A 25523-nucleotide genomic window follows, 5' to 3' on the forward strand; every position below is an offset into this window, starting at 1 on the left:
AATGTTATTAGTTCCAATTTATTAGACAATACTGATGATGACAAATGATGTTTTTTTCTGATTTTTATGCTTCCGTTCCCCAAAATACAACTGTTTATGTATAAATGAAATTCTGTGCTATTTCTAACTTATCTTACTGTTACACTATCCAAGATCTCGGAAGCTAAGCAGGGCCAACTCTGGCAAGTACTTGGATGGGAGACCTGGGAATACCCAGCTGGGAGGCAGAGGTAAGCTGCATCAAGCCACTTTTTTTTTAATGTCCTCCATGCCCCAGTAGGGGTCACCAGAAATCGCCATGACTTTGAGGCACGCATGCAGGCACACACACACACCCAAATACATAAAAATACAAAAAACCAAAAACCAAAAAACCACCAGCACTCACACATACCCGAGGCCTGAAGTTTCTAAGAACTTGTTTTCTGCACATTGCTGGGTGCCTCTTGACTTCTTCCGCTGAGGTTTCAAAGGTTAACGGAGAGCTGAATGAAACCAGCATCTGTGGGCTCGAGGGGGGCGACGGTCATATGACTTCTGGCTTTCGACCTACACTCCCCCCTCCCTTCTTTTTTAAACCTAAGGAGTAAACAACACCGATGCAGGAAGAGAAGAAGCCGCAGCGCATCTAGCCGAGAAATCCTACCTTCATCCGCTCATCGGCGTTCACCTTGCAACCTCGGACCAAGTCAATCGAATAGGGCTGCTCCAGCAACCACAGCGAGGGAGAAGTTGGCTAAGTGGGGTGGAGGGAGGGGAGAGAGAGAAAAGAAGAGGCAGAGAGCACAACCCGAGTTTAGCAACAAAAAAATACACAACCACCGCTGCATTCTCTCACAAGTAATTTCAGGAAAGAATTTTTTAAAAAAATCAACAGAGAAACACACTGGTTATTCTGCTTTGTGCAGAACTGATTCTGCGGCCTCGTTCAGACCCAATGTTAAACTTTGGTTTGGTGCTATGCTCATTAACTCTGCACTCATCTGTTTAATTTTAGCACAACTCATTGCTCACCACTGCGTCCATGCTGGCAAACTATGATTTCATTCTGCAGTCCGGCACTGAATCCACATGAAGCTGCCTTACACCGAATCAGACCGCCGGTGCATCAGTCGGTACTGTCTACTTCGATTAAGAACGTAAGAAGAGCCCTGCTGGATCAGACCAAGGAGGGTCCATCGAGTCCAGTATCCTGTCTCACATGGTGGCCAACCAGTTCCTGCCCAACAGGGCAGAGAGGCTGAGGCCTTCATAGAAGAACATCAGAAGAGCCCTACTGGCTCAGACCAGGGGTCCATCTAGTCTAGCCTCCTGTCTCACACAGTGGCCAACCAGTTCCTCTGGAGGATCAACATCAAGGCAGAGAGGCTGAGGCCTTCATAAGAACATCAGAACAGCCCTGTGGATCAGACCAGGGGTCCATCTACTCCAGCCTCCTGTCTCACGCAATGGCCAACCAATTCCTCTGGAGGACCAACATCAAGGCAGAGAGGCTGAGGCCTTCATAAGAACATCAGAACAGCCCTGCTGGATCAGACCAGGGGTCCATCTAGTCCGGCCTCCTGTCTCACACAGTGGCCAACCAATTCCTCTGAAGTTCCAGCAACAGGGCATGGAGGATGAGTTTGCCCTTCTGGCTCTGGGATTCAGAGGCTTAGTGTCTCTGAATATGGAGGTTCTCCTCAGTCACCATGACACCAATGGATCCATCCTCCATTAAACTACCAAATCTTCTTTTAAAATGGTCTATTCCTGTGGCCACTGCAACATCCTCTAGCAGTGAATCCCACATTTTAGTCACTCGCTTTGTAAAGGAGTATTTCCTTTTGTCCATACCAGGGATTTTTTTTGCAGCAGCAGGAACTCCTTTGCATATTAGGCCACGCCCCCGATGTAAATAAAGCCCCGTGTGATGGACTTTACAGCAACACCGATGGGATTACCAGGCCCAGAACAGCCCCAGACCGATTTAGCTTCTGCTAGGTGACGACATCATTTGTTTCATTCTTTAGTCTTGGTGGGACGAGGCAAACTGCTGAAGCCCCCCCACCCCACCCTGCAGCCCCTCAATTCAATCGCCTTCCAAAATTTCCCTTGACATTGGCTGCGATCACACACACACCAAAGAATGCACTTTCAATCCACTTCCAGTGCACTTTCCAACTGCATTTTACTGTGTGAGCTGGCAAGATCCAGTTGGGAAGGGCTTTGTAAGTGGACTGAAAGTGCATTCTTTAGTGTACGTGATCACAGCCGTTGTCCGCACTTTCCAACATAGAATCTTTGCATACGAAAGCTCACATTCTGAATAAAACTTAGTTGGTCTTAAAGTTACATTTGTCTGCTGCTTTGTTCTTTTGCAATGCCATGTAAGGGCTACAAGCTTGAGCTTTTTAAAAAACTAAAAGCAGAGATTTTTTTGCTAATGCAGAACCCTAGCATGCCATAGCCTCGCGGCAACTTAGCAACCTGCTCTATTATCATTTTTTAAAAACACTTTCTTCCACATTTTATTTTTAAAAAGGCCTTCCTTCCACATTTTATTTTTAAAAAGGCCTTCCTTCCACATTTTACTTCATCGGAATTGTTCTGCCTTCTGTATTTCCTTTCACACCAGCCTTCCCTGACCCTTTTTAGCAAAGAGCACACCACATATCTGCATGCTTAAACTTTTGTTCCTGTTGTTCAACAGAGCCCTTACATTGCTCAGTTCTTTAGCTCTCCTCCGGGGAGGGGGGTGGTGGTGGCTGGGTGCATATTTATTGAAAATTAGCACCTCCTGCACTCTGAGCAATTACACGCCCAGGGCCGCTTCTAAACTCGCAGTTAAAAACGACAAGCCAGCATCAATAATCAACAGTCAGCTATTTAAAAAAAAAACAAGAGTGAACAAAATCAGCAACATTATTTCCCCAGAATTCAGAGCACAAAGTAGTTAGAACCAGAGTCACTAACAAAGCACCGAGAACAAATAAAAGTCACTAACAAAGCACCGAGAACAATAAAAAGTCTCTAACAAAGCACCGAGAACAAATAAAAAGTCACTAACAAAGCACTGAAAACAATAAAAAGACATTTTCACCTGGTAAGAGAGCAGCTAGGCATAAAACAGATCACAGTGGGAGGCAGTTCCACAGTCACGGTGCCATCTCTGGGCTTCCTCTCACTTTCTCCAGGAAAGTCAGAGCACACAGAGCCAGGTCTCTGGCTGAACAGCCCATGGCGGGAAAAAGGGTCACTCCAGCCAGTTCATGCCTCTGCCCCGGATCACTGGGGACTCCCCTACTAAAATGTAACTCTCATGCATGCAAGGAGCCCATTCTTACTGCAGAGTTGCTTTTTTTCCTGGTGTGAAAACCTCCATGTACTGATGGACTATGCCAAGTTTCCCCAGTGGGGCTCTTCAGGTCCATTTCAGACAAGGAGAACAGAGACGGGGAGACTTAAATCCACTCCTCCCACAAACTCCGGTCCCAGTCCATATTGGATCACCATACTTATGAAACCCTGAGTTTCAATAGGGAATTCCCAAAGCTCATCTGCTTGACAGGACCCAGGGAGGAGCCCCACTGCCCCACCTCCAAAGTGTAACATGACTTTCTGCCCATAAGTATCTAGATCAGGAATCTCCAACCTTTTTCAGGTGGTGGGCACCTTTGGACTTCTGACACATTATGATGGATGCAGCCACAAAATGGCTGCCGGAGCTTATTTTCAGTCACACAGAGAAAATCTCTGTGCTGTTGTTGTTGTGAAGAAGAAGATATTGGATTTATATCCCGTCCTCCACTCCGAAGAGTCTCAGAGCAGCTCACAATCTCCTTTACCTTCCTCCCCCACAACAGACACCCTGTGAGGTGGGTGGGGCTGGAGAGGGCTCTCACAGCAGCTGCCCTTTCAAGGACAACCTCTGCCAGAGCTATGGCTGACCCAAGGCCATGCTAGCAGGTGCAAGTGGAGGAGTGGGGAATCAAACCCGGTTCTCCCAGATAAGAGTCCGCACACTTAACCACTACTCCAAACTGGCTCTCCAAAGTAATGTTTTTTTAAAAATCCATGCTGTTCACCAAATATCAAACTGCCAATCAGTAGTCTGGCTGAGCAAAAAGCCCATCTGCTCCACCCACTTTCTAAAACACTTGGCGGCAGGGCGTTTTTTGGAACTACTTTGCTTATTAGGCCACACAACCCCTGAAGTAGCCAAGCCTCCTGGAGCTTACAGCAGACCCTGTACAAAGAGCCCTGGAAGCTCTTGGAGGATTGGCTACATCAGGGGTGTGTGGCCTAATATGCAAAGGAGTTCCTGCTATAAAAAAAGCTCTGCTTGGCGGACATGAGCAAACACCATGGTGCCCCCGGGCGTCACTGAACTCGATGATGCTTCCAGAACAGAACAGAAAAGAAAAACACCTAAATCTTCAGCCAAAATCACCTGGATGGAAGACCACATGGATTAGAAATACTGCGCTTTTAGATTCAGAGAAGGGGGGAAGAAATGCCCTAATTGTGTCCTCGCAGTTCTGAAGCTGTGGGATCACACCTCACCTTTTTCTTGGGGACTGGAGGTGGTTTGGGGGCCACTTTGGGGGGGTGAATGATTCCATTGGTTTGCTCCTCCCGCAAGGCCAGGATGGAAGACGAGTGTACCACGGTGAGGTGGGGAAGCAGCCCCCGGTGCTGGCACTCACAGATGTACTGGGGGGAGGAAGAAGAACCAAATTAATGTCCATCAGCGGGACAGGAGAGTCCAACAACCAGCAGCCAAAAAGAGCGAAGCCACTGACTCAAGAAGCAGGAAAGGAAGGGCATGAGAAGAGAGAGGAAGGGCAAGGAAGCAGGAAAGGAAAGGCATGAGGAAAGAGAGGAAGGACAAGGAAGCAGGAAAGGAAGGGCATGAGGAGAGAGAGGAGGGACAAAGTGTCTTGGTTGTTGCCTTTGAAGAACCATTCAGTAACAGCAGCAGAACCCCCAGAGAGCTCAATGAAAATGTCAATCCAGTGTGCGACTGCAATAAAAAAGTCAAACTCCAGGCAAAGAATGATTAGGAAAGGGATTGAAAATGAAATGGCCAGTGCTGTAATCCCCTCGTCTGCATGTGGAATACTGTGTGCTGCTCTGGTTGCCATATCTCAAAAAGCATAACACAGAGCTGGAAACAGGAGGGCCAGTCGCTGCTGGAGGATGTGGTGATGGTGCTTAAAAGGTGATTGAAAATATTCCTGGAGGATAGCTCTATCAGTGGTTACCTGCTCTGGTGGCTAAAGAAAACCTCCATGTTCAGAGGCAGTCGACCTCTGAATCCCAGAGCCAGAAAGCAACATCAGGGGAAGGCCTCGGTCTCTATGCCCTGTTTGTTGGACCTGGTTGGCCACCGTATGAGATGAGATCCTGGACTGGATGGACCACTGGTCTGACCCAGCAGGGCTTTTCTGATGTTCATATAAAGGCCTCAGCCTCTATGCCTGGTATTGGCCCTCCAGAGCAACTGGCTGGCCTCTGTGTGAGACAGGATGTTGATCTGATCCAGCAGGGCTCTTCTAATGTTCTTATGAAGGCCTCAGCTTCTATGCCCTGTTGTTGGACCTCCAGAGGAACTGGTTGGCCTCTGTGTGAGACAGGATGCTGGACTTCATGGTCCAGTAGGGTTCTTCTGATGTTCTTTTGAAGGCCTCGGCCTCTCTGCCCTGTCATTGACCCTCCAGAGGAATTGGTTGGCCACTGTATGAACATATGAAGCTGCCTTATACTGAATCAGACCTTTGGTCCATCAAAGTCAGTATTCTTCTCAGACTGGCAGCGGCTCTCCAGGGTCTCAAGCTGAGGTTTTTCACACCTATTTGCCTGGACCCTTTTTTGGAGATGCCAGGGATTGAACCTGGGACCTTCTGCTTCCCAAGCAGATGCTCTACCAATGAGCCACAGTCCCTCCCCTAAGACGAGATGCTGGAGTATGAGACGAGATGCTGGATTAGATGGACCCTCACTAGTCTGATCCAGCAGGGCTCTTCTGATGTTGTTAATCAAGATGATTTGGGAATTGGAGTATCTTTCTCATGAGGCAAGGCTGGAGAGTTTGGAACTTTTCAATTTAGGAAACAAGACAGCTACGGAAGGTGTGATAGAGGTTTATGAAATTATACATGGGGCAGAGAGAAAGGATAGAGTTTTTTCCCCTCCCTCTCCCCAAATACTAGAACTCTGGGGACCCCAATGAAGTCACTGGGAAATAGGTTCAAGACAGACAAAAGGAAAACCTTTACCCAATGAGCCATTAGACTGTGCTCTGATTTGGATAGCCCAGGCTAGCCCAATCTCATCAGATCTCAGAAGCTACGGAGCATCAGCCCTGCTGAGGATTTGGATGGGAGATCGCCACAGAATAACGGAAAACAGGCTAGCAATTACACAACCACCTCTGGACATCTCTAGCCTTGAAAACCAGACAGGGTCACCCTAAGTCAAATTGTGGAATTCACAGTTATGGGCACAAGCATAGATAGCTTTGAAACGAGTCTAGACAGATGAACAGAGAAAGAGGTCCTTCGGTGGCTTCTAGCCCTAGCGGCTGAAAGGAACCTCCAAGCAGCAAACCTGTGAACCCCAGTGCCAGGAGAAAACACTGCGGGAAGGTCTTGGCCTCTATATCCTGTTTGGTTGCTACGGGAAACAGCACGCCGGACTAGATGGAGTACTGGTCTGATCCAGCAGGGCTTTACTTATGTTCTGACGAGGCAAGCAGTTATTTTCTTTTTTTTAAAGATAGGGTTTCTAGTCCTTTTGAAGCAAAGGCTGATGAGTTCTAAGAAATAACTGAGGGGAAAGAGCCCCTCTGCTGCTTCTCGCCTGAGTTTTCTTCGTGTCTCTAATCAAAACGAGCCAGTGATTTGTGGTGGCAAACCATGATGGATTCTGCAATCCAGAACTGAGCAAAGACGAACACACAGGAAGCTGACTGACACAGAATCAAATTATTGGTCCACCCAAGTCAGTCTTGTCTACTCAGGCTGGCAGCAAGCTCTCCAGGGTCTCAGGCGGAGGTCTTTCACGATATCTACTGCCTGGTCCTTCTAACCGGAGATGATGAGCATTGAACCTGGTACCTTCTGCATGCCAAGCAGATGCTCTGCCACTGAGCCATGGCTCCTCCCTAAACTTCCTGGATTCCGGAAGCTCTTATACCAGTTAAACCACCACGGCTTCCCCCAATGCCTCCTGGGAATTGTAGGCTGTTGAGCGAGCACTTTCTGCAGTTTCAGATCCGGCAACCTGCCCCAACCCACCAAGAGAATACCAAGAGAAAAAGAGAGACTCACCTGGAACTGATACAAGGGATAGTGCCCATAGAGGTATTCGCATTTCCCGTTCACCTGCAGGGTGTAATCTTCGGGGCTTTCCACCCTCTGGTGGCGGAAGACGGTGGCTTGCTTCTTGATAGCGTAGCTGATGAGCGTCACAGGGAGTTCCTGCAGGGAGATCTGGAAGGTGAAGCTCTCCTGAAAATCCAAGAAGGACACAACTCGAGTGAAACAAAGAAGAAGAAGAAGTTATTGGATTTATATCCCACCCTACACTCTGAATCTCAGAGCGGTTTACAATCTCCTTTACCATCCCCCCCCCCAAATAACAGACAACCTGTGAGGTAGGTGGGGCTGAGAGAGGTCTCCCAGAAGCTGCCCTTTCAAGGACAACTCCCATGAGAGCTAAGGCTGACCCAAGGCCATTCCAGCAGGTGCAAGTGGAGGAGTGGGGAATCAAACCCAGTTCTCCCAGATAAGAGTCTGCGCACATAACCGCTGCACCAAACTGGCGAGAGTCAAGTGGCACCTTTAAGACCAACCGAGTTTTATTCAGATGTAAGCTTTCGTGTGCTAAAAAGCACACTTCATCACACATGTTGAGTGAGAACTGGAATTTAAAGCACTCCGGACATGAAACATTCTGTTTCCTTGAAGGACAATCTGGTCCCATATGCTCAATCAGCCCCTCTCCGGGGTCTCAGGCTGAGGTCTTTCCCAGCACCTCCTGCCAGGACTTTTTCAGCTGGAGATGACAGGGTTTGAACCTGGGACCTTCTGCAGGCCAAGCAGAGGCTCTGCCACTGAGCGCCAAAGGAGGACTGCAATCCGGTGCACCCTTCCTTTAAATCATGGACAGTTTTACGTCCAAGACAAAGTGCAGGAAATCTGTCTATAAAGCAGTTGCAGGCTAGATAGTCCAACTGAGCACACTTTCGTGAGGGTAGATCTCTCTGAGCTTAGGACTTATTTCTCAGTAAGCATGGATAGGATTGAGCTGGATAGGGTGGACCTGCCTTGCTCATTCAGTGATGCCAAAAAATGCCAGAATATTTAAAAGTTTAGGCAGAAACGCTTCCTCCTTTCTAAGGGCCTGATGCTCAAACTGGAGAGCCAGTTTGGTGCAGTGGTTAAGTGTGTGGACTCTTCCACTAGGACACCATAGCTGTGCTTTGAGGGGTCAGTAGGTGACCGTCATTTCTTCTCAGTTTGGTGTAGTGGTTGCATGTGAACTCTTATCTGGGAGAACCGGGTTTGAGTCCCCACTCCTCTACTTGCACCTGCTGGAATGGCCTTGGGTTAGCCATAGCTCTTGCAGTTGTCATTGAAAGGGCAGCTGCTGTGAGAGCTCTCTCAGCCCCACCTTCCTCACAGGTTGTTTGTTGTTGTTGGGGGGGGGGGAAGGTAAAGGAGATTGTGACTGGTAAAGGAAGGTAAAGGAGATTGTGACTGCTCTGAGAAGAAGAAGACTGCAGATTTATATCCCGCCCTTCTCTCTGAATCAGAGACTCAGAGCGGCTTACAATCTCCTATCCCACAACAGACACCCTGTGAGGTGGGTGGGGCTGGAGAGGGATCTCACAGCAGCTGCCCTTTCAAGGACAACTCCTGCCAGAGCTATGTTTGACCCAAGGCCATTCCAGCAGGTGCAAGGTTCAGAGTATAGGGTGGAATATAAATCCAGTATCTTTTTCTTCTTCCTCTCCACATCGCAGTGGTAGCCCCAATGCTAAAGCCCCAACGCTAAAGAGATTTGCCTCTTGTTCTTTCTGCAACCCTTTCCAAAGCAGTTGAAGACATTTCTATTCACAAAGGGTCTTTGGACTTATTTTTAAACAGATCCTGAAGGCTAGCCTTTTAAAACTCTGGCTGCTGTAATATTTTTTGAGGAAAGCGACTTATAGAATTTTAGCCAACAAATACATTTATGTGATAAGACCCCAGTCTTTAATCACACGAAGAGCCCCGTGGCGCAGAGTGGTAAGCCTGCAGTCCTGCAGTCCTAAGTTCTGCTCATGACCTGAGTTCGATCTCTGGCGGAAGCTGGGTTTTCAGGTAGCCGGCTCGAGGTTTACTCAGCCTTCCATCCTTCCGAGATCGGTAAAATGAATACCCAGCTTGCTGGGGGGAAGTGTAGATGACCGGGGAAGGCAATGGCAAACCACCCCATAAAAAGTCTGCCGTGAAAACATTGTGAAACCAACGTCACCCCAGAGTCGAAAACGACTGGTGCTTGCACAGGGGATCTTTCCTTTAATCACACACTTCTGGTTACTGAGAGCCAGTCTGTTGTTGAGGTTAGAGAGTTGGACTAGGATCTGGAACACCCAGGTTCGAATTCCCACTTGGGGCTACAGGACCTTGCTGAGTGACCTTGGGCCAGTCACAGACTCACAGTCTAACCTACCTCACAGGGTTGTTGTATAAAATGGAGACGAGGAGAAGGATGCAAGTCGCTTTGGCTCCTCACTAGGGGGAAAGGCAGGGTATAAATGAAGTTTTTAAAAAATTAAAGGAAGTATCATAGAGTTGGAAGGGACCTCCAGTCATCTAGTCCAACCCCCTGCACAATGCAGGAAGCTCACAAATACCTTCCCCTAAATTCACAGGATTTTCATTGCTGTCAGATGGCCATCTAGCCTCTGTTCCACTGAGGAACTGCTCTAACGGTCAGGAAGTTCTTCCTAATGTGAAGCCAGAAACTCTTTTGATTTAATTTCAACCCACTGGTTCTGATTCTATCTTCTGGGGCCACAGAAAACAATTCCACACCATCCTCTATATAACAGCCCTTCGTATCACCTCTCAGCCGCCTCCTCTCCAGACTAAACATCCCCAGCTCCTTCAACCTTTCTTCATAGGACCAGAACCCTCACCATCTTCGTCACCCTCCTCTGGACACGTTCCAGCTCGTCTATATCCTTCTTAAAATGTGGTGCCCAAAACTGAACACAATACTCCAGGTGAGGTCTTACCAGAGCAGAGTAAAGCGATACCATCACTTCATGTGATCTGGACACTAGACTTCTGATGATACAGCCCAAAATTGCATTTGCCTTTTTAGCCACTGCATCACACTGTTGACTCATGTATGGTCCACTAAGATCCCGAGATGCTTTTCGCACATACTGCTGCTAAGACAAGTCTCCCCCATCCTATAACCAAATACACGCACGCCAAACCTCTAAAGCTCTGCATGCAGTTGTAATCTGGTGACTTCTAAAAAGAAAGCTCAAGAGATTACCCCTCCAGATTCAAAGCGGACGTTGATGAAGATGTTCTTGCTGGGCCCCCGATGAGGGCTGGTCCGGAGGCCGTTGGCTAAGGGTTCCAGTTGCGCGGGGAAGCTGTACTCCATCCAGGCCTTCCAATTCAGCAGTTGCCGCCGGGCGGCCCTCTCTTCGCAGAACTGTTGCATTTGGGCACGGAAACTGTTCACTTCGGGGTCGCACAGGGAGTCGAACTCGTGCAAACCTGGGCAGGTAAGAACCGCAAATCTTTGAATTTCCTTTGAAATGAAGCGGAGTTTCATTTCACTGGGGTTTGCGTGAAAATCTGCCCATCCGCACCACAGAGGCCTGAGTTCTAATCCCCAGCCTGTCATGAAAGTCCCTAGGTCATTTGGGGCCAGTCTCTTTCAGTTCAGCTTAACACTGCGGCGTTGTGAAAACACAAAATAGGAAAAGAGTGAACTGCGGATGCCATCCCAGAGAAAAGGAAACCTCACAAATTTTTATACCCCTCAGGGGCATGGCTTTTTTTGTAGCAGGAACTCCTTTGCGTATCAGGCCGCAGCCCCCTGATTTAGCCAATCCTCCTGGAGCTTACAGCAGACCCTGTACTAAGAACCCTGTAAGCTCTTGTAGGATTGGCTATATCGGGAGGGGGGGGGGGTGGCCTAATATGCAAAAGAATTCCTGCTACCAAAAAAGCCCTGTTCAGGGGTCATTTATAATCTCCAAAGTGAAGGACGTCTAGACATTCACTGCATACCTCCACAACCTCTGGGCGTAGAGCTAGGGTCACTGGGAGAGTGGGGGGAGGGGAGGTAGTTGTGACTTTCCTGCATTGTGCAGGGGGTGCGACTAGATGACCCTTGGGGTCCCTTCCAGCTCTATGTTTCCAAGTCCCCTTTGCTTTACCCCAATTCCATCCCCAAACAAGCAACTTCAACTATGTAGTCCAACCTACTCTCTCTTAGCCATATGGATGAAACGCAAATGAGCAGGTAGCGCACATCAGTGCTGCCCCCTTCTGTGCAAACTGAGCCATTCCACATGCCAGTGATCTCAGACCATCCAGAAAGATGAGAAGAAGGAGGAGGAGATTATACCCCACCCTTCACTCAGAGTCTTAGAGCGGCTTACAGCTAAGACAGCCAATTTGGTGTAGTGGTTAAGTGTGCGGACTCTTATCTGGGGGAACCGGGTTTGATTCCCCACTCCTCCCCTTGCAGCTGCTGGAGTGGCCTTGGGGCAGCCATAGTGGTTAAGTGTGCGGACTCTTATCTGGGGGAACTGGGTTTGTTTCCCCACTCCTCCACTTGCAGCTGCTGGAGTGGCCTTGGGGCAGCCATAGTGGTTAAGTGTGCGGACTCTTATCTGGGGGAACCGGGTTTGTTTCCCCACTCCTCCACTTGCAGCTGCTGGAGTGGCCTTGGGGCACCTATAGTGGTTAAGTGTGCGGACTCTTATCTGGGGGAACCGGGTTTGTTTCCCCACTCCTCCACTTGCAGCTGCTGGAGTGGCCTTGGGGCACCCATAGTGGTTAAGTGTGCGGACCCTTATCTGGGGGAACCGGGTTTGATTCCCCACTCCTCCACTTGCAGCTGCTGGAGTGGCCTTGGGGCAGCCATAGTGGTTAAGTGTGCGGACTCTTATCTGGGGGAACTGGGTTTGTTTCCCCACTCCTCCACTTGCAGCTGCTGGAGTGGCCTTGGGGCAGCCATAGTGGTTAAGTGTGCGGACTCTTATCTGGGGGAACTGGGTTTGTTTCCCCACTCCTCCACTTGCAGCTGCTGGAGTGGCCTTGGGTCAGCCATAGTGGTTAAGTGTGCGGACTCTTATCTGGGGGAACCAGGTTTGTTTCCCCACTCCTCCACTTGCAGCTGCTGGAGTGGCCTTGGGGCAGCCATAGTGGTTAAGTGTGCGGACTCTTATCTGGGGGAACCGGGTTTGTTTCCCCACTCCTCCACTTGCAGCTGCTGGAGTGGCCTTGGGGCACCCATAGTGGTTAAGTGTGCGGACTCTTATCTGGGGGAACCGGGTTTGATTCCCCACTCCTCCACTTGCAGCTGCTGGAGTGGCCTTGGGGCAGCCATAGTGGTTAAGTGTGCGGACTCTTATCTGGGAGAACCAGGTTTGTTTCCCCACTCCTCCACTTGCAGCTGCTGGAATGGCCTTGGGTCAGCCATAGTGGTTAAGTGTGCGGACTCTTATCTGGGGGAACCAGGTTTGTTTCCCCACTCCTCCACTTGCAGCTGCTGGAGTGGCCTTGGGGCAGCCATAGTGGTTAAGTGTGCGGACTCTTATCTGGGGGAACCAGGTTTGATTCCCCACTCCTCCACTTGCAGCTGCTGGAGTGGCCTTGGGGCAGCCATAGTGGTTAAGTGTGCGGACTCTTATCTGGGAGAACCGGGTTTGATTCCCCACTCCTCCACTTGCAGCTGCTGGAATGGCCTTGGGTCAGCCATAGTGGTTAAGTGTGCGGACTCTTATTTATTTATTTATATTGGGATTTATACCCCGCCCTTCGCACCGAAGTGTCTCAGGGCGGCTTTGGTTATCTGGTTATCTGGGAGAACCAGGTTTGTTTCCCCACTCCTCCACTTGCAGCTGCTGGAGTGGCCTTGGGGCAGCCATAGTGGTTAAGTGTGCGGACTCTTATCTGGGGGAACCGGGTTTGATTCCCCACTCCTCCACTTGCAGCTGCTGGAGTGGCCTTGGGGCAGCCATAGTGGTTAAGTGTGCGGACTCTTATCTGGGAGAACTGGCTTGATTCCCCACTCCTCCACTTGCACCTGCTGGAATGGCCTTGGGTCAGCCATAGCTCTCCTAGGAGTTGTCCTTGAAAGGGCAGCTGCTGTGAGACCCCTCTCAGCCCCACCCACCTCACAGGGTGTCTGTTATGGGGGAAGAAGATATAGGAGATTGTAAGCTGCTCTGAGTCTCTGATTCAGAGAGAAGGGCGGGGTATAAATCTGCAGTTCTTCTTCTTTCCTTTCCCCTCCACACAACAGACACCCTGTAAGCAATGTTCCCTCTAAGCTGCAGAGTCCTGTGTGCAAAAATTCTACTTTATGAGCTACTGGCATTAAAGTTGTGAGCTACTAACATTAAAATTATGAGCTACTAACATTAAAATTATGAGCTACTGCATAAATTAGTGTGCTCCGGGGTCATCCTTCTTGAGCTAAGACAAAATTGTGACTAAAAATCTGTGAGCTAACTCATGCTAATTCAGCTTAGAGGGAACACTGCCTGTGAGGTAGGTGGGGCTGAGAGAGCTCTGACAGAAACTGCTCATGAGAGAACAGCTCTGACAGAGTTATGACTAATCCAAGGTCACTCCAGCAGCTGCAAGTGGAGGAGTGGGGAATCAAACCTGGTTCTCCCAGATAAGAGTTCGCACACTTAACCACTACACAAAACTGGCTCTTCCCTCTAAAGCAGCTTTGCCCTCTACTGGATTCACAACAAGTGGGGAAAGAAGCCACCGCCCCCTCCCGTTCCCTCCCGCCTGCTCTTTGCCCAAAGCCTTCAGCCTCTCGTGACCTCCTGCCAGGAGGGCGGATCCCCCACCTTTGCCAATCAGCAGACTGATCTGGGAGTTGACCAGTTTCTTGACCCGGTCTCCTTCGCGAGCCACGAGGCGCAAAACCGGCAGGAAGGGCTGGACGTCGCAGAGCCTGCGCTGCTCATCTTCCAGCTCCTGCTGCTCGGCCGTCTGGTTGATGCAGGTGAAGACGTAGGCCTCTGGGCCGCTGAGCATCTGGAAGAGGGGCTCGTACTGGGCATGCTGCCAGACCACCTGCCGGAGACAACGACAGGACCGTGGGCCCTCCCTTCTTTGGTCCCTCCCCACACACTCAGACCCTTTTGGCCCTACAGCGTGGGATTCGCAGGCCTTAGGGCCCTTCGTTGTCCATCAGCCGTCCGGGGCCTGGGGGTCAAATCAGGCCCCTGGAGGGCTCCTATCAGCAGGGGTCATTTTGTAGAAAAATAGGTGGTGGAGCTCATTAGCATAACTCATTTGCATATGCTGCCCCTCCACCAGCCAAAAGCAACCCAACCCAAGAAAGGAGAGCCCCGGGCGAGTGAGGCCTGCTTGGGCTGGCTAGAGATCTAGGCAGCCCAAGCAGGACTTGCTCACCTGGGGCTCTCCTTGGCTGCACACACCCCGCCACCCCAGTCAAAAGGCCAGCAAGCCACATAAGTGGAGAAAGGGTGACGTGGGCTTCTCCAGGGGTTACTGAGGGCTGCTGGGGGTGCGGCAAAGTTCCTGGTGGCTGGCTGGCTGCCCTCTCTCCTAATCCAGGGATTGTTATGCAGCTGCACCTACTATTCAATGGGCAAGGTAAGTGGGGAGGAAGAGGGGGAACCCTCAGAAAGGTTCAGGAGCTGCGCTTCTGTGAGCTCCTGCTGAATCTGAGGCCTGCCTATCAGGCCCCCAAGCAGCTGTCTGTCATCTGCTTCCTTCTCCCTCTCTCTTGCTTCCTTCTGCATAACTGCTTGCTCTGCCAGGCTTGCTCAATCGCACAGGAGCTACAGAGCAAAACCCTCTATTTTCTTCATTGGCTGAGGATCCTCTCTTGGGGAGGAAGGGGGGTAGGAATAGCTTGCTTTGCCAGGCTCTCTCAATCGCACAGCAGAGCTACTGAGTCAAGCCTCTCTTCCTTCTATAGGCTGAGGCTCCTCCCCCTCCTGGTCCCCTGGGGAAGGAAGGAAAGAGTCAGAGCTTCCTTTGCCCAGTTCCCTGGATCCCATGGGAGAGATACAAAGAAAGCACCTTTAAGGCCAATGAGTGCTAACGTTTTAAGCATGCTTTATTTTAAGGGTGTTTTGTTTAAAAATCTGTAATTGTGTTTGTCTGTGTCCTTTATAAAGTTTATATCTCTGCTATCTAATCTTAAATAGGTACCCACACACATGGCCCGGCCCAACAAGGTCTCATTTATGTCAGATCCGGCCCTCATAACAAATGAGTTCAGCACCCCTGCCATAGAGCTTAAACCCCCCCCCCCCCCGGTACCATTTCTCCAGGTGAACTGATCTTTGCAGCTTGAAGATAAGTCGCAACTCCACAAGATCTCCAGGCCCCACCTGGAAGGGTGGCAACCCTAGGCCAGCATCATCTCACATCATCTGAAACTGACCTATTTCTTTTAAAATAAAACACAGTCGCCAAATTTGGCAAATTCCAGTGAGGAGAGCACAAAAGAGGATACCTGTTTGATAACGCCCAGGCTGGCGTTACAGGAAACAGGGAGTCTCAGGTAGATGCCAGTGGGCAAGAGGAAGTCCACTTCGATGTTCCTGTTGGCTTGGGACCAAAACTCAAGGGGGCAGTAAATGCCCGGTGGCATCCTGCTGGTTGCTCAGCTACGGCCTGCGGCAAAGAACAAGGACAGTAAACAAATTTACCGACGTCCCCGCAAGGCCCGGATTGATCTGCTTTCTGTTTGTCTACAAACGTACCACCCAAGTCTTGAATTTTGTCATCGTTATTATCCCGAGAAACCTGTTTTTTACTTTTGAAGGACCTTGGTTTGTGGTTCTTATGACAAAGTTCTGAACCGACAAGATTGCTAAAAATGTCCCTGTAAAAGAAGTAGAAGAAAAGGAAAACAACAAGCGCTTCTGCGGTACTTACTACCTGCGTCTGGAAATTGTGAATACCGCAGGAGTTGGTACCTTTTTGATTTCAAGCACCCAGGAGTGGATTTCGTTTTAAGTGGAGTTATGAACTCTGGACCATGATCTCGACTGAAATGTTATGAGTTATGGATACATGAAATATACTGATGAAAATTTTTTGAATGACTATAGCAAGATTATTTGAAATGCATTTTGCACAGCGTTTTGCTAGTTTCTAATCCCCAGGTGGGGGCAGGGGATCCACTGGTTTGAACGTCCTCCCCCCGCTTCAGGGTCATCAGAAAGAGGGGAGGGGGGAGGGAAATGTCTGCTGGGCACTCCATTATTCTTTATGGAGACTTATCCCCATAGGGTATAATGGGAAATTGATCTGTGGGTATCTGGGGCTCTTGGGGGGGGGGACTGTTTTTTTAGGTAGAGGCACTGAATTTGCAGCATAGCATCTGATGCTTCTCCTCAAAAGACCCTCCAAATTTAAAAAAGATTGGGCCAGGAGGTCCAATTCTATGAGCCCCAAAAGAAGGTGCCCCTATCCTTTATTATTTCCAATGGAGGGAAGTCATTTCAAAGGTGTGCGGTCCCTTTAAATGTGATGGCCATAACTTTCTTTGGAGTTCAATTATGCCTGTCACACCCTTGCTCCTGGCTCCACCCCCAAAATCTCCTGGCTCCATCCCCAAAGTCCCCAGATTATTTCTTGAACTGGATTTGGCAATCCTATCATCTTCTGAGGCCTTGTTTTAGATTGCCCCCATCTTCTTAGATGGGTGGCAACACAAGGGAGAGCCTTTTCAGTGGTGGCACCAAAATTAATGGAACTCTGTGCTCCATCTGCCCCCTTCTCTCCTGGTTTTCAACCTGCAGGTGAATACTTTTTTTTTGTTTTCCCTCAGAAATCCCAATGACTTTCCCACCCTGTTTCAACTGCTCTTTTTGCACAATTAATAGTTTTTCTGTTTTATACATATTTTTATTTATTTATTTATTTATTTTCATTTTAGCTTGGTCGCCCTGATTAGGAGGGATATAAAGGTTGTCAATAAACAGCCAAGCACCCACACTGCCTTAATCTTTCCGGGCCTGGAAGCATCAGGGAAGAGTTGGTGGTTGCCTAGCAACCACTGGATTCAAACTTCTGCCTGCCCCCTTCCTCCCCAGAAGGAAGTCAATGGCCTCCATTTTGAAGGCCACAAGCAATAGCGCTGTGGCAGAATGGTGCTTTATTCTATCTTGCATATCTACAGTGATTAATGTTTTAAAAAAATTATAAAGGAGCTAAAGTAAGGTTGCCAGATCTGGATTGGGAAACACTTTGAGATTTTGGGGGTGGAGCCTGGGGAAGACAGGGACTTCAGTGGGGTACAATGCATAGAGCAGGGGTGGCCAAACTTGCCTAATATAAGAGGCACCTAGAATAAATGTCAGATGTTTGAGAGCTGCAAGACATGAACATCATATATTTGAGAGCCACAAGGGAGGGAAGGAGGGAGGGAGGAAGATGGAGAGAGAGAGGTGGATGGGGGAGATGGGGAAGGAAGGGAGGGAAGGAGGGAGAAAGGAAGATGGGGAGAGAGAGGTGGATGGGGAGATGGGAAAGGAAGGGAGGGATGGAGGGTGGAAGGAAGGAAGATGGGGAGAGAGAGGTGGATGGGGAGATGGGGAAGGGAGGGAGGGAGGGAGGGAGGAAGGAAGGAAGGAAGGAAGGAAGGAAGGAAGGAAGGAAGGAAGGAAGGGAGGGAGGGAGGGAGGGAGGGAGGGAGGGAGGGAGGAAAATAGACAGGGGAGAGGTGGATAGAAAGCAACTTTAGCATTAAATGCATTCTCCAAGTAATTTGAAGAGACAAATGCCTTCTCCAAGTTGACTGATGGGTTGATGGGCGCTTCAAGAGCCACACAATGTGTGTGAGAGAGCCACATGTGATTCCCGAGCCACAGTTTGGCCACCCTTGCCAATTTTCTCCAGAGAACAGATCTCTATGGGCTGGAGCTTGAGGGAAATACCCAGGTCCCACCTGGGGCGTTGGGGTCCCTAACTTAAACAGACTTCCATCTCTCCCTCCCCACCAACCAAACCTCTTGTCCCTTTCACAGGTATGTGACAGAAATTCACCAGGTACGATGGCCGACATTTTACTCATAGTGCCTCTAACGAAGGGCCAGGTCCAAGAACTGAGGCCGATCATAGCCGGGTTGTGTTGTTCTATTGTCCCCAAACATCGCTCTTATCTGTGAGAAACACCTCATCGTGCCATTTCCCCATGCGTGCTAAGCAGAGGCAAAGATTCCAGAAATGCAAGCGGCGCTGTTTATCTGTCAAAACCGGCGTGGTATCACTCCAACCCCAGATGCAAAGACCGCAAACCACCGAGCTGAGTTCAGAGGAAGGAAGAGAAAGGAAGAGCAAGGAGATGAGCCGTGGACGGCAAAGGCGCCCGAGATAAAAGGCTGTTGCAACAACCAGCTGCAAACTGGCATGAAGCTAACACTCTCGCAGGGTATACTTCACTCCGGAAGAGTCGCTTTGGAGCCAGAGGGCGGCGCATGCGCCAACCAGAGACCACTCCAGAACATGCCAAGCCTAGGGGTTTGCGCAACACAACAAAAGCCACACGGACAAAAAGACTGGAAAGGAAGCAATAGCTCTGTTTATAGAATACCTCTTGCAATACAAAATGATCTCAATAATGTCCAATAAAGATTTTTTTTTTACAATCGTCGTAGAAAATTGATTTCTTTATTCATATCAAAAATTTATAATTTTATAGAAGTTCATTCATCCAGCCTTTCATAAAAGTTCATAAATATTCCGGATTTGCACAATGCATGCAGGAGGTATTTGGGGAAAAAATCAATCAATAATCATAACCAACTTACAGGCACAAGCGGTCTACAGAACTCCCGTTTCGCATTACTGCTTTATCCAAGCTAATTTTCCTACTCATATGCTTCACCCATCACATGAGAAATAATTTTTACATCATTTTCTCATCGTTTGCGGTCATCTCACCAGGAGAGCTGGCAGCAACTGATGAGAGCACGCGTAGACCCATGTTGAAAAAATTGAGCCGAGGCTCCGTGTAGCATCTAGAAAAGGAGGCTGACAAAGTGATTAAAACCGTGAGGAGTCCTTTCATAAGCGGTTCCTTCCTTACTCTCTCTGCATCGTTAGGAGTCGGGCACTGAGGAAAAAACCGTTCACCCACAACGGAGTCTACTCGAAGGGCTACTGAAAGACTGAGTGGGAAAATTCGTATGTTGAAAGCTCAGTGTTCCTTTGTTTTGTTTAAGTTTCATTTAAGCTTGCACTAAAAGGTATTTATACACGTTTCTGTGTAAATTCCGGTGGTTTTTTCTGTTATTTCCATTGATTACACCGATTCCACTTGTTCTGATCATTTTCTCCAGGGGAGCTGATCTCTGCTCGCTGGAGATCAGTTGTAAAAGTAGGAGATCTCCAGGCCCCACCTGGAGGCTGGCAACCCTACTTGGAGGCCTCCCGTCCAAATACTAGCCAGAGCTGACCTTGCTTCGCTTCTGAGATCAGGCTAGCCTGTACTATCCAGGTCAGGGCATAAACACCTAATTTGCAATGCAGCGGTTAACAGTCGTTGCAACACACTTATTTACTGTCGCTGATCGGTTTCTGGTTTTTGTTTAATGTGCCCTCCTGGTTTATGGGAACCTCATGACAAGCTAGGACCTGAACTCTGTCGTCCATTGAGCAGCTGCAAACACCAGGCCCTACAGAGGGCCCAGAGAGGATAACTTGTCCAAGACTCCCAATCAGGGGTCGTTTTGTAGAAAAATAGGTGGCAGAGCTCATTAGCATAATCATTAGCATTCGCCGCCTCCCCACCAGCCAAAAGCAACCCGATACAGCAAAGAAGAGCCCCAGGTGAGCGAGGCCTGATTGGGCTGGCTAGAGATCCAGCCAGCCCAAGCAGGCTTCGCTCCCTTGGGGCTCTCCTCGGCCACACACCCCTCCACAGTCAAAAGTCCCTTAAGCCACCCGCCACCCAAAATCACATAAGAAGTGGAGAAAGGATGGGGCAGGCTTCTCCAGTGGTTAACAAGGGCTGCTGGGGGTGTGGCAAAGCCCCTGGTGGCTTGCTGGCTGCCCGCTCTTCTAATCCAGGGATTGTTATGCAGCTGCACCTCCTATTCAATGGACAAAGTAGGTGGGGAGGAGGAGGGGGAACCCTCAGAAAGGTTCAGGAGCTGTGCTCCTGTGAGCCCCTGCTGAATTCAAGGCCTGCTCCCGATACATTTTCACCAACATGTTCTCAGCGCCACTTATCCCATGCCAAGCGAAACTGAACTCAGTGGCTTGCGTAGAACGTGGATGGTTTCTGCTCTGTCCTGTTAGTTTGTGTAATTTATTCTACCGGTTGTAAACCTGCAAGATTCGTTTCCAAATGCCAGGAATTTTGACTCAGTCCTTCTGCAACTTTGGCTTTTGTGATTTCAATAAGCGTTACCCCCCTGAAATCCAGGACAGCGAAATTTTTTTAAAATTATGAATTGCAGTGGAAGGATCTACGTAGCCTCGCAAAACATCCAAAGCCTTTTGAATATAAAAAGGGGGAAAACGAATCCAGCATCACCAGGAAGAACTGAGCTTGCCATGAATGCAGGAGACTGAGACAGGGAAGAGATGAGGGAGGGAAAACTTGAAATCCAAACTGGATCTTTCCAGACATCCTACTTTTCCTGGGCAGAGTCTGCAGCCTTTGGTCATCTGATCGGACAACCCTGGCCAAGGAAGCCGACTCATTCTTGGTAAATCCCCATTTCCGAGCCCTCGCTTCTAAATTGCCATTGCTAGAAAACAGCAGTACTTCCCTCGGCAAGGAGATGCTCCACCTGGGTATTTGTGTTTTGGTGGAAATGGAGGTTCATGCTAGCGACACAGGAGCTATAGGTAAGTGCCTGTGACATCACCACCATCACGGAATTTAGTACTCCCTCTCCTGCATTTCTCCACTCATTCTCACACGCAACATCCTCCAGCATTTGAACATGCAACTGCTGGGGGGTGGGGAGAAACTAGATTCTCCCCCCACCTCCCCTGAGCAGGGCTTGCTCATCCCTCAGTAAGAAGTTCATGTCTGTCTCTCTCCATACAAGGAGGCAGGGATGGCGATTGGTGTGCTGTCATCGGGCTAGGAGTAGAGTAGTGAAAGCCCAGAAAAAAATGGGAAAATTAGGGATTTGGTGGGATTTTATTCCTGTTTTTTTCCAAAGGCCTTTTTTTCTATTGTTCCAGTAGGAAAACTGGAAGAGTACTGGGAGCGAGTGGGAACTCCTAAGAACTACTTTCTCTTTTAGAACGAGTGAAATCCTTTTAAAGATAAGGCGGTAATGCCGTGGACGTACACTGCTCTCAAATCCAAGATGCATTTTTGCACCTAGAAGGGTATCATATCTCACTAGTGACGAAGCCTGCAAAATTGAGATGTGCGGCGGAGATTAAATTGTTTTGGCCTCCCCCGCCCTGCACTGCTCGCTATGCGCAATCGATTTTGTCCTTGTGTGCCCCATTGGCGCTAACTGTCATCCATCCACACCCATGCAGGGAACCTATACGGGAGCAATCAGAGATGGTATTTTGTAGAAAAATAGGTAGTGGAGCTCATCCAGGGTTTGTTATGCAGCTGCACCTACTATTCAATGGACAAGGTGGGGAGGAGGAGGGGGAACTCTCAGAAAGGTTCAGGAGCTGGGCTCCTGTGAGCTCCCACTGAATCCGAGGCCTGGGTATAACGGCTGGCACCATCAATTCTTATAATGGTTATTACTGTTATTCATTGATGTTTTATTGTTGTTTAACACTTGGGTTGAAGTTTTAGAAGCTGGATTATGTATTCATTACTTGTTGCAACCCGCCCTAAATCTACTTGCAGAGTAGGGTGGGCTAGAATTCCAAGTGTAGATAGGAGAGAGATTGATTGATTGATTGATTGATTGATCGATCAGCCGTGTGCCTTCTGTTGTCCTTTTGACCTAATGTGGGTGACTTTTTCACCTCTCCTTCCAACCGCTCCCAACACATTTACCTACAGACCAGCTAAAAAGTAGCGCCTTGCCCCACCTTGCAGGAGAGAGGGAAAACATCGAAAAGAAACGGGGCAGAAACTGCCCCAATGCTTTGGGGGAAACTCAAAGTTAACACTTAGAACTGAGCTCTCTCTAACCAGATCAGAGAAAATTAAGGCGCATGTGCTAAGATAGCGTGGGGTGCATCACCCTACAGTTTTCTTTCACTTATTGAATATATTTGCAGTTCTGCTCATACAAAGCTAAGGCGTTTATAACTTTTAAATACGATCAATAACGTCACAGATTACAACTGTAAATGCTAAGTAAGTTATAAATTACGCATTTTATGTTGTTAAATCAGTACATTTAGTTCAGGTTTGACAGGAAGGTAAGTATTGCATATATTTCTATTTCCCCCAAAATTTCTGTTTTAGTTCCCCACCCCCCACCCCCAAAAAAAAAGAAATTGGGGAAAAGGTCTTTTTTCATGGCATCAGAATTTCTGGAAATGTTACATCTCTAGCTAGAAGGAAGAATTCTCATCCACCAAACAAAGGACAGATCGGTCAAATGCCTAAGGTGTCCCATACTACTGGCCAAAACAGGATTGGTGCCATGGCTTCGGAGGTAGAGCATCCGCTTGGTATGCAGAAGGAACCCCGGTTCAATCCCCAGCATATCCAGCGAAACGGACCTGGCAGGAGATGATGTGCAAGACCTCTGCCTGAGAGACCCTGGAGAGCCGTTGCCAGTCCGAGTAGATAACACTGACTTTGATGGACCCAGGATCTGATTCAAGATAAGCCAGATTCATACATTCACAGAATCTCATATATTGTTCACAACCAAGAACAAACTCGCTTCATGGCACCAGGGCGGCTAAAATCCCTCCCCAGACAGCAAGAAAAGAAAGGAAAGGAAAGGTCCCCTGTGCAAGCACCAGTTGTTTCTGACTCTGGGGTGATGTCGCATCACAATGTTTTCACAGCAGACTTTTTACGCGGTGGTTTGCCATCGCCTTCCCCAGTCATCTACACTTTCCCCCCAGCAAGCTGGGTCCTCATTTTACCGACCTCGAAAGGATGGAAGGCTGAGTCAACCTGGAGCCGGCTACCTGAATTCAGCTTCCTCCGGAATCGAACTCAGGTCCTGAGCAGAGAGTTCAGACCCACAGTGCTGCAGTACTGCTGCTTTACCACTCTGCGCCACGGGGCCGCTCAGAAAAGAAAGCAGGGGCGCTTTTGCAAAGGCGGAGGGCTTGTAAGAGATGTTCAGAGAGTCAAGGATAACAGGAAGTGGGCAATTTATTCTAGCCAGCGATAACGAAGCCGAGAGGCCCGGCAGTCCGCCAAATGTACGCATGCGTACAGTTATGCATAATTCAGAAGCAATAAAAGCCCTTTCCATTCACTCCGGCAACCAGCCTTCCGCAAGCACAGCGCCCACACGCTTCTCATGCTTTTCTCTGCAAAACCCAGGAACAGGCTCTTGCCCGTGATGTCTTTTCTTTTCTTTAAAACAAGCACCTACAAAACCAAAGCTCTCATAATGCTGGAATTTTGCACCAGACTTCATGTTAGCTGCAGCGACCAAACCACAGACGACGCGGCAGAAAGCACCTGCCCGGCCCATTTAATTTTCACTCACTTCCTCGACAGAACTACAGGGATGTTCCAATGGATAGAAAAGAACTGTATGGGAGGGGGGGGCATTAAACCCCGCCCCCCATCGAATCGAAACCCTTGACTTTCAGCTATGAAGACGGTACTGCAAAGAGTTTGCGAGACCAACCGAATTAAGAACAACAGGTAGAAGCGGTTTTGCTGTACAAATAGCAACTGGGAGGAAATTAAAACTGGGAGCAAAATCACCCTTAACAACGTCAGTTTGAAAGCAGTCAGCAGCCACCAACAAAACCAGCATTAAAACAACTTCAAGACAAAAAGAGGGGCCTCCGCAGAAAATTTCACAGTCCGGGGGGCTACCGGTGGAAAGGCCCTGCCCGCCTGCTCACCAAACTCATTGCTATTAATACAGAGCTGGGCATCAAAGGCCAATCTCAGAGCACAGGCAGGATAAGACGGGCAGATGTTCTCTGTCAGACATAACTGGAGAAATCAAGGACTCCCAGCTCTTTGGAAGCTATGCACACAAATACACACTAGGCACACCTGGGCATGCGCACACACAAACACGCAATCCAGATTTCCCACCAGATTTTAGAACACAGCTATTTCCCATCCACCTCCAGGACGTGGAAACAGGAACACACCCCTCACTTTGGACTCCCCCCCCCCACTTTTTGCTGTGATTATTTCAATCCACTGAAGGGGTGGGGGAGAGAATGGGGCAGAGTTTTGTTCCCCCCCCCCAAGAAGTGAGGGAGCTCAGACCCTTTTTCAACCTAGCCCCCTCCCGGACCCCTTCACCTGCCTGGATCTAAGCCGACGCGCCTGCTGGCCCAACGGCATTCTGCACGTGCCCAGAGGCACCCTGTTCTGATCACCTCGGTTTCGTTTCCGCTCCTTTCCAGATTCATTCCGGACCCGCTTTCTTTTCCCTCGCCCCCCGGGTCCTGAGCCCAACACGCGAAGGGCTGCAATGGGCCCGGGAAGCATTTTTCCAACCCCACCACCTCCAAAGGAGCATGAAGCTAAGGCAAAAGCGATCAGGCGATCAGCCGGCATGCAAGAGGGAGAAACGGGTGAGGGGCACGAATGCCCGGGGAGGAGAAGAACAAAGCAGGAGTTAAGACCAACCAAGTTTGTATTGAGAACGTCAGCTTTCGTGTGCTGTCGAAGCACACTCCAGCAGACGAGGAATCCAGCACAGCGAGGCTTTGCTCACCGTGCTGGATTCCTCCTCTGAGGAAGTGTGCTAAGAGCGCACGGAAGCTGACGTTCTCAATACAAAAACTGGTTGGTCTTAAAAGTGCCACTTGGCGCCTGCTTTGTTCAGCTGCTTCAGACCAACGCGGCCGCCCGCTGGGCTCTATCTACGGGGAGGGGCCAGGAAAGCAGAGCCGGCCAAGCGAGGGACCCCCCCCCCGCCTCCGTCTCCCTCCTGTGCGCCCCACTGACCTGATCGGCGCCCCCATCTTCCGCCAGCCCGCAGGCGACGCGCCCGTTCTCGGCAACGGCTTGCAAAGCCCTGCCGGGGCGGAGGCTTTAGCCAGCGGCGGCTCCACCCACCCCCGCGCGGCGGACTAGTCTGCAAAGCGCCCCGGGCGGCGGCGGCGGCGGCGGCTCATCCACTTGCTCGCGCGCCATGAGGTCATCCCCGCCGGGGAGCGAGCAGCGTGGGGGGAGGCGGG

General features: G+C 49.4%; 1 protein-coding gene across 2 annotated transcripts in view; it reads right to left on the reverse strand.

The window, feature by feature from the left end:
• The window catches only part of PIK3CD (phosphatidylinositol-4,5-bisphosphate 3-kinase catalytic subunit delta), a 57454-nt gene extending 32132 nt beyond the window's left edge, over positions 1–25322 (reverse strand). For both annotated transcript variants that reach the window (XM_060259286.1, XM_060259285.1), the window contains exons 1-7: positions 25291–25322; positions 15742–15902; positions 14096–14324; positions 10540–10769; positions 7314–7493; positions 4546–4695; positions 647–736 (exon numbers count right to left, since the gene is read on the reverse strand). In XM_060259286.1, the coding sequence (XP_060115269.1) occupies positions 647–736; positions 4546–4695; positions 7314–7493; positions 10540–10769; positions 14096–14324; positions 15742–15879 (1017 nt within the window). In that variant the 5' untranslated portion in view covers positions 15880–15902; positions 25291–25322. The remainder of the gene's footprint in view (positions 1–646; positions 737–4545; positions 4696–7313; positions 7494–10539; positions 10770–14095; positions 14325–15741; positions 15903–25290) is intronic.
• Positions 25323–25523: the final 201 nt, after the last annotated feature.

This window comes from Heteronotia binoei, chromosome 18 (genome assembly GCF_032191835.1).
Source record: "Heteronotia binoei isolate CCM8104 ecotype False Entrance Well chromosome 18, APGP_CSIRO_Hbin_v1, whole genome shotgun sequence".
Lineage (NCBI taxonomy): Eukaryota > Metazoa > Chordata > Lepidosauria > Squamata > Gekkonidae > Heteronotia > Heteronotia binoei.